Source organism: Hyperoodon ampullatus, assembly GCF_949752795.1.
Source record: "Hyperoodon ampullatus genome assembly, chromosome: 12".
NCBI classification, from domain to species: Eukaryota; Metazoa; Chordata; class Mammalia; order Artiodactyla; family Ziphiidae; genus Hyperoodon; species Hyperoodon ampullatus.
In genome coordinates, this window is record NC_136925.1 from 70,309,645 (window position 1) to 70,319,478 (window position 9,834).

Genomic DNA, 9,834 nt, shown 5'->3' on the forward strand with positions numbered 1-9,834 from the left:
ACTTAAGATGAGGTATACAGTCGTCTCTCAGTATCTGCAGAAGATTGGTTCCAGGACCCTGCTACGGTCCCAAAAGTCACAGATGTTCAAGTCCCTTACATAAAATGGCATAGTATTTGCGCATAACCTATGCATACTTCCCATATACTGGAAATCATCTCTAGATTATTTATAGTACCTAATGCAATGTAAATGCTATGTAAATAATTGTAAATATAATGTAAGTGCCATATAAATAGTTGAAGATGAGTGGCAAATTCAAGTTTTGCTTTTTGAAATTTCATGGAATTTTTTTTTCAAATATTCCATCCTTTGGTTGAATCCATGGATTTGGAACCTGCAGATATGAAGGGCCAACTGTATTTTCTTCTCTCCAAATATCAAATACCTAGCAAATATATAATACCATATACAGTTTCAAATTAAAGTAAATTCACAGGGTTTTTTTTGTTGATTTTGCTTTAACCTTGTTTAGCTTTGTGTCACATAACACACTGCCATGTCTCTGGATGTGGCATCTAACCAAAAAAGCTGCATATGGTCAACTCTCTGTATGAGAGTTGTAAATATGTAAGGTGAAAACATTTTTGTGGACTATTTTTAAAACATGATAAATGGCATTATCAACATTACTCATGATTTTAAATATTATGTATATATTAGAGATCATCTACGTATCAACAATTATGTAAGGGGAGAACCAGAAAAGAAAAACTTTATAATGGTCTTATGCAGTGTTTAAGCAACTGAATGTTTTCTGAATCTGAAAAGCCTATGATGTAAAAATCAGAATCAAAGTTTTGATTTTTGAATGCATAGGTTATAACCCACAGAAAATGAGGAATCAATTGTTTGGTCAGGATCTTGTTATTTAAGAAGCAAAAAATGTAAGAACCAAAATATGCACACCACTAAAAATACTAATTCTGAAAATTATGTAGCTAAAAATTAAATCACCCTGTCCAGCAAGTTCCAAAAAATTCACACATTTCAAACATTAAGGCAACTTTTTTCCAACTAAACAGTACTTTATAAAAATATAGGTCACTTCAAAACATTATATACATAGTGACAATGAATTTAGCTAGTTGTAATCTTTAATACATTAATAAAGTGTCACATATTACCAAGAAATTATACTAGGTGCTTGCATGTATGTGCAAGTGGAATTATAGTATTTAAAGTACAGGTTTTAAAACTGAGCGAAGTGAACGTCCTTCTTTAGTGAGTTCTCGTGTCACACACATACACGGCAATGGGATTGCTTCCTCCCGTTTCTCTACAATATTGTAACTGCATTTCTTCAAGTGGTCAGCCATGCTTAGGATGTCAGCAAATTTCCATTCATTGACAGAACAAAATGCAGTACTGAATCGCCATACCTAGAAGAAAATTCTACTTCAGATTTAAACAAGTCAATTTACAAGAATCAAAACATATTTCTTGCTCTAACTGCATACATTTCTAACTGTTAAGAGAAATATCTAATATAAAGTTTCAAGTAGTTAACTACAAAACTGGAAGTAGTAATCCATTTGGATACAAATCTGTTTATCAAATATTTGTAAGATAAATCATTTCTATGACATTATAACTTCAATAAATATAATAACTAAAAAGAAAATAAAAGACAAAGCTCAACATTGAAAATCACCACATCCAACCTGGCTTACTTATTAAGCAATTTTTATAAAATATTCAGAGCTACTTCCTAAAATAATGCATATTGTACACCAGTCTTTCAATCTATCCAAATGTTTATATATATATAGACCTATCCATAGTCTGGAGATATTGACAATACAGGTGTTATTTTTTTCTACAAGTTTTTCTCCCATTCCTATTACACCATATGAAGTATACTAAAAAATACTCTAGAATATTGTGCCAAGGTACTTTTTCTTTTCATTATTTATAAGTAGTAAACGCACTTAGTAATAACGAGGAACACAAGTGCTTCAATTTGTTCAACATGTTTCTGGAAATTTTTATAGAGCTTTTTGTAAAATGAATCATTTTTTAATTCCACATCATTGTAAAATACATTTCTGGGAAAAATATTTATATGCCATCCCTGTTCTGGTAAAAATAAGAACTACTTTCCCTTTTGCCCACTCAGCACCTCCAAGCCCTGAAGCACTGTCACCTTATAGGTCCAGCAATGACTGTTGTGGCCCCCTCTCATCTTCACAATTTGAAAATATAAAGTTACCTGAACATAGGTAATAAGCATGAATACAGCAAGACAGGCCTAGGCATCCTAGCTAAGCTAATCAACAAGCAAATGTCTAGAGAACACTGAACCCATGGCAAACAGCAGATACTCTAGAAAGTAGCTGTGAATTTGAGAGAAGCCCTCAGCACTCATTAGAGCTTCTCAGAAAAGAACGCTACGAATTCTGGGGTGGCCAGATGCCTTCAAATTCTGAACACAATTATTTTTCAGCCAGCAGTAGAATAGTTCAGCACATAAGGTACTTAATTGCTATACTTCTTAAGGTTATATCAATTATCCTGCATGGAGTCATTTCCCAGATGTCAGTGAAGGCCTGGAGAGTAGCTAACAATAGACATTATAGATTACAATTCCCCATAACCACAAAACTATACTAAGAATTAGGAGTTTTTGTTAAGCTTCGCAGAATGAATTTGCTGAAAGATTCAATGGTGGCCGAAAGTCTCCCTACTTCCACACAGTCAAAAGAGTCTGGTGAAACAAACTCAGGAAAAAGTGGACGGCTCCCATCTCCTGATGACAAGGTTTCTTAGTAATGGGCCAATTTTGCATCCAACTATACATCAAGTATTTACTTAGTGCCTGCTATATGGGAGGTGCTATGCTAAGCAGTTAATATTTTGGTTCCCAGAGAGTCTCACTGCTCAATGAACTTACAGTCTAATGAAAGAAACTGACAATTCGTCAGTGAATTTCCAAACAGCATCGTCAGTGCTTCAGTGGGGGTACATAGAGTAGGAGGTACATAATGGAACACTACGAGAACACAGAGCAGTGCACTTCCCTAAGGGCTTCAACGGGGTCGGAGTAGGCTTTCCTGACAAAGTAAGATCTGAAGAGTAAGCAGGATATACCAATGAGATAATGATCACAACCTCCAGAAGTAGGTTCCCAGGGTCTGAATCCACCAACTGAACAAGTTACTTAACCTCTCTAAACCACAGTTTCTTCATCCATGAAATAGGGACAGTAGATTAAATACATTAACGAAAGTAAAGTACACACTGCCTAGAACATCTCAAGTGTTCAAATGCAGGTATCAGGGACAGTGTACTCAAACACCTTAAGGCAAGAAGAAAACATCAGACAACTGTAAGTAAATTCCATGGCTGGAATATAAAGTGACAAAAGGAAACTGAAGAGGTAAGTGAGGACAAGATTATGAAAAGTCTTAAATGTTTCATTAAGCAGTCTGCCTCTACCCCAGGGCAATGGATGGGCATTTTAAAAGTTTTCAAGCACTACAGCATAAGAACTGTATTTAAGAAATTATTTATTACTCTACCTCTTCTATAGAGAGTATGTTGGAGAGGGACTCAGTTGGAAACAGAAACCCAGTAAGGAAGAGGCTACTGTAGTAACCCAGGAGAGAACTACAGGCGGGACTAACTAGGGAAACCGCAGTAGAAACAGTCAGCAAACCTGAGAGGTATGAAGAAGGGAGACAACAGGACTCTGTGATTACCTGGATATGGAAATAAAGGGGGGAAAAAAAGCAGTCAACCTTAACTCCCAAATTCCTAGTTTAGGCAGCTTCAGAGATGAAAATGCCATGTTCTGAGATTAAGAGGTGTAGAAAAGTGGACCTGTTGAGTTCGCTGAAGCTGTGACATAACCAAGTGCAGATGTCCAGTAGGTGCTTGTATATAATGGACTGCAGTTCAGAGGAGAAAATGGCCAGGATATACACACGTAATTTGAATAAATGATGGCAATTTAAACTCCAAGAGTAGATGAGGTTTTCTGCAGCAATAAAATCCCCAGAAAATATTTTACCTCATAGGTCAATACTAGTGAGCAAGGATAAAAATGGGCCATGCTCTGAGGGTCTCATCACTAATGGCAGAGAGACACCAAATCATGTAGAAAATGAAAATACACACATACCCACATATATGCAGCAAGTGTGAAATTTTCTACATAAAATAATTAGTGTGCTCATTTACTGGTCAAAGCTTCAGGAGAACACAAAAGCAGACGCAGAATTCTGAAAAACTGGAGCAATGAGTGAAAATAAGAGAAAACCTAAGGGTGGTAAAAACAAAGTAGCCAGAAATGTGAACCCTGTTCAACCAATGTGATGTTTATTAAATTTTTTTCTACTTTATAAAAGCAAAGTTTCGTATTATAAATGTTCTAAAATGAAAAAACACCTTCAATCAAAGGTATTTGTAATGCCTTCTAGTTTCTATTGGATAGTACCTCAAACAGAAGCTGGGCAAAAGTAAGATATCACAGGAGGAAAATGGTGGAGCTAGGATTTGTTCCCAATCTCCAGCTCAAGCTTCCAATCTGCAACACTCCCTTGTACTGTACTAAACGCAGAGTCAACAATATCAAATCCTACTGCCCTTATCTCACCTCAGCCTAACACATTTCCACATCCATCCATTTACATTCTCTATACCCCAAATACTCCATTGGTCACTTACTAGGAGTAGATTTTTTTTCATGTCTCCTTATTTAAGTTCTCCCTGTAATAACCAAGTTCTAAGAAAGAAATTGCTAAGAATGGACCAAAACTGCCAATTACAAGCAGTAAAAAACCTTCTCCTTGCTTCCTCCATTGTCCTATGGTGAAAATGTTTCAGATGGAGCCCAAATTAGAAGGTGGCTAACATGGACTCAAGCAAAGGGAGCTGTTACAGAAGAAGTAACTAGGTACAGAACCCCTCAACTGAAGAACTGGAAGTGGCCTCTGTCGTATGACATCAGACTCTAGTTCTAGGATGTCTGCAGTAAATATGTGATTAGGACTAACAATTCTAACTATTCTTGCTTTCATTATCATTATAAAAAAGTTTGTCATCATACTGAATTATTGTTTTAAGGATGGTCAATTTTGCAACAAGGTTAATTTTATTAATTCAGCAACAACATTATTAAGTGCCTATTATAGGTCAAATAAGGGACTGATACAATTAAATTAAACCAACCTTTTCTTTTATCTGCCATGATGAGTTTCCTTCTGGATACTTCCTTTTCCCCCACTGCAGTATGACCATTCCACGAGACTGAAGAAGACTGCCACACACATCCCTCATTAACTTGGATACACATGAGAGCTGGCATAAACTGAAGCCATCAAGAAAGCCTGCAATATGTTGCAGGACTTCAAAAGGAAGACTACTTAGATGGTCACTATGTAATCCCAACACACAGTTTCTAGCAGGCTCTACTAACACTGTAGATACAGATGGCTGAACTCCAAATGACCTCAAATGGCGGTCGTGTATAATCTTTGCTCCTTGTGTTGATGGACAAAATCTACGCTGAGAATAGGTACAACCATAATATGCTAAGGGACACCTCTGTTCCATCCAGCCATTAAGTCCAGCATGAATGTCACCATGCACGTTCTTAAAATGTGATGAAAATTCTTTTCTTCTAAATAACTGTCCACAAACAAATGTAAACATTGGACGCTGCTTGGGTTGGTACCTAGCGACACATTCCAATACTAAATCAAGCCCAAGTGTCTGAAAAGGACTTGGATTTGAAAGCTGTGGGTTGGCATGATCACAAGCTGAAGCTGAAGCTATTTCCCCAACCATTGTATTTGTAGCTAATATGGCAGACGGAAGTGAAAAAGTCTGAGTCCCAAAGTCAATGTGATAAACGTCAACCATGCGACTATCAGATATACCCCTCCCACCTGGAGAATCTCCTAGACAAAACAGTAATGCTGCTGTGATTAGATCTATTCCTTGGAGACCCATTGGATCTTCTGCAACTTCCAAATCTGATGTATCTACTGCTTTATCTTCCTTTGGTTTAGACCAACATGAATTAGAAAGAAATTTGAATGAAGGAGGATGACTGAAGGATAAGACATCCACATTCCTTAGGTCCCCTAAGTCTACTTTTTTCCAACACAAGTCTTCATCATCATCTGGCATGAGGATATGCTGAACTGTGCCATTAGGCAAAGCATTAGATGGTATTACTTCCTTAACTTGTGCTGCTACTGAAAGTGAACTAGAAGGTTCTGAAGGGCCATCGGATGCTACACATTCTCTATTTGTTAAGTTACTTTGTTTTGAGTCACTATGTAAATTCTGATTCTGCTCAATGACCTGTGTACATATATTTTCCAAAGGAAAGCCATTACAAAGAGCAGAAGTGCCGTAAGAACTGGCATCCAAGTCACATAATAAATCACTTGAACCATTTTGTTCAGACTGGGCATTCTGACTTGTGTCATTATGGTCAATCCCGCCTACTGCTCCTATCTCATCCTCATAAAGACGGTCCTGGTCTTTCAAGTTTCTGTTCTGTAAGCTTTCTCTGGCATTTTCTTCTTCTTTCATTTCATTCGGGGAAGCACAAAGACTCGTACTTAACATGCCAATGTCTCTTGTGGCGGTATTCAGGATATCTAAAGCAACAGCCAAACTTCTGGTTGTTTCAACAGTAGCTTGATAAAGTGCACCGTAAGAGTCTTCATCAACAGACACCAAACCATTAGTATGTGGTATTTCTGGGACACTTGATTTAACTGAGATCTGTTCTCTAGGTTCTGATACTTTATCAGTTGCTTTTGACATCATGGTGGCTACTTTGAGAGACTCTAAGAGCATCCTTTGGTCTTGAAGGGCCAAGGCCATATCTAACTGTGCCACTTCATCAACATCTCTGCTTAGATTTTCATATGATTTCCGGTCTGCATAACTAACTGGCCATCGGTTCCACTCCATAGTACAGCACACCACACTTGCAGGACACATTTCTAGATGTTCGGCAACTTTATTTCGAGCCATTGTAAATGGACATCCAAAGTCACTATTTAAGCAAGGCACTCGTTCCAATGGACATAAAAGTCGATGCTCATCAGCTTTACAAGAATGGAAAACTGCTCCACAAACCAATGGACAACCTATCAAGTCACAGGAAATCCCAGGCTCTGGTCTGGTCATACACCTTCTACTGACACAATTCACGCAGTGAGAGTGCTGCAGCCCCTCCTCCATAATGGCCAGTCCAGCTCTAGTTACTGAGATGGAAAAGAAAGGAGAAGTTAGGCAAAAAGTGGTCGCATTTTAAAAACTGTTTTAAGGAAAAACATCAAATCATGAAGGTATATTGGCTTATATGAGGATGAAATATATAATATAAACACTTAACAAGTTTATTTGACATATAATCAATCCATCTTGAAACAGCTTAAGCACTTCAAGAAGCAAGTCATAAGTTCATTTTTATATACCATATAACAATCTGCCCAACAGGCCAAACATTTCAAAATATAATACTTAAATTCTAGTATACTGTGTAGTATATAAATTAATGCCAAAAAAGTTGATGAATATTTAACTTTTAGATTTCAGAGAATGCTTCAGCTTTTACCTTTTTAATTTTAACTAAACTGATTATGATGTACTCCACATTGCAGAGACCTCATCATATTCCTAAGAGAATAATCTGAATTTCATGAATATACTTAACTAAAACCTGATTAGATGTTTTCTTTAATATTCCCTCCAAATACATAAATTCATGTAAGATTTCAGCTATTGACCTCTCTTTCTACTTATGCCTTAATAAATTCTACAACAAATAGAGAGTAAGCCTTAATTAAAGCAAAGAGGGCATTTATCCAAAAAATATAAGTTCTGGCTCCACTTCTGTGGCAGTGGACGAATCATTTCCTTCTGAGGGCCACAGTTTCCATTCATTCATTCAACACCTATTTATTGTTTAACTGCCATGTACCAGACTCTGTGTTTGGTATGGCAACGTGAAGATTAGAAGACATGGTGCCTCCTCTCAAGGAGCTTCAGCAGGAGGTCAGAGATGAAAGTAAAATCATGTCACACTTTTATATGATCAATATGACAGAGAAAATCAGTATGCGTGGGGGGTAGAGAAGAATTCACAGTAGTCTTGAAAGATGAGAAGTCTTAAGCACAGGAGGGTAGGGTTAGAAAGGAGGAGAGGCATTCAGTGCTGAAGTAACAGCACATGCAAATACAGAAAAGCAAGAATTCGCAAAACATGTTGAGGGAACCTCAAGTTTCCCAGTATTGCTGGATCGCAAGGTGAAATGCAAAGTAGCTGTGAGAGATGAGGTGGGACGGGAATAACAAAAGTTATGGAAAGTGTGTTATATGCTATTCTAAGGAGTTCAGACTTTTAAGTAGTTAGAAACCACTGAGGATTTTAAGCAGAGAAGTAGTACCCATAAAATAACATGAGAGGATTACAGATAACTAATGTTCTTTCCTGCTTTTAGCAAGAAAAATTTTATACAAAAAAAGAGAAAATATTGGCACAATGCACTGATTTACTTATAATTACTTAGCCTATTCAATGTATTATTTCTATAATCTTCAACTTCTTTATTGGCTTCTTCCTATTAGCAGCAAAAACTTAAGACTATTTCATATTTAAAAACATATATAATAAAGCAATATCCCCCTTTTGCTGTTTTTTCTTCCTTTTCAGTCAAGCTTTCAAAAGAAAAACAACAAACAAACCCTGTTAACTTCCCATATACTCTTCAGCCCTCTAACGTGGCTTTACTTTTACCACCACTCATTAAAACCGCTCTATCGAGATCCTCAATGCTAAATCCAAAGGGCATTTTTTCCAGACCTCATCTTCCTTAGCCATTATATCATTTTGTTGACTAATTCCTCCTTTCTGAACTACTATCTTTCTTTAGTCTTTATGGTCTCACGTTTCCCTGGTTTTCCCCCTACCTCTTTGGTTATTCCTTAATCTTTTCTTCTAAAATATTACTCTTCTTCAGGGATCCATGTCATTTCTGGTTCATTCTATACATTCTCCCAATTTCTCAAAAGCTTCAATTACCACTTATATGCTAAAAACTCATCTATACCTCCTGCCCAGATCCCTCTTCAGAACTTCAGATCTCTACAGCTACTTATTTATTATATACCTCTACATATATATGGCACAGGCAACTCACCTCAAAATTTTCCAAATTAAATTAATAATAATTTTCTGGATAGGAAGCTGATTCTTAGCCTATTTTCTTCACTTTAGTGCATAAAAGCTTGCTAGTTCTCTCACATATTCTCTTCCATAAATTCTGTCTTACTTCTAGGTGGCTAATGTAAACTAATTATTCCCCAAATTGCTATTTCTTTTTCTCCAGTCCAGGCTTCATTTTCCTCAAACTCAAACAGCAAAAGTCTATTACTAACAGAACTTCGTTGATTAAGTAGAAAAGTTCTGAGTTGATATTACGGTGCGAACTGATGCCAGGGACAGAAAAAAACAAGGTACACATTTAACAACAAAACTACATTTTAAAACTGTGTTTAAAAATTACAGATGAGTTAAATACTTCTGATTGTTTATCCCTATAAATTTTAAAGCTAAAGACAGAACCTATAAATTGAAGATAGACATGCTAAAAAGGGTCAAAATAGAAGAAATGACAGACTAATGATGATATTTGTAAGTTAAGCAAAGAGAAACTTTAATAAGAAGACAAATTTTACTGGGTGATTAGATTGTGAAAACAGCTGTAGCTTTCTTATTTTACAACTAGACTGAGTTCATCTCACATGCTGAAGGTTATAAACGTGACTGTTACTAAGTGAGAAACCTAAAAACACAAGCAGTTCCAA

At 36.5% G+C, this 9,834-nt stretch overlaps 1 protein-coding gene across 1 annotated transcript; it reads right to left on the reverse strand.

Moving 5' to 3' along the window:
• Positions 1-1,048: 1,048 nt before the first annotated feature.
• FBXO30 (F-box protein 30) lies at positions 1,049-7,218 on the reverse strand. Its single transcript, XM_079716319.1, has 2 exons — positions 5,173-7,218; positions 1,049-1,382 (listed from the first exon to the last, which is right to left on the reverse strand). The coding sequence occupies exons 1-2, from the start codon at positions 7,204-7,206 to the stop codon at positions 1,179-1,181; spliced, it is 2,238 nt and encodes a 745-aa protein (XP_079572445.1). The 5' UTR covers positions 7,207-7,218; the 3' UTR covers positions 1,049-1,178.
• Positions 7,219-9,834: the final 2,616 nt, after the last annotated feature.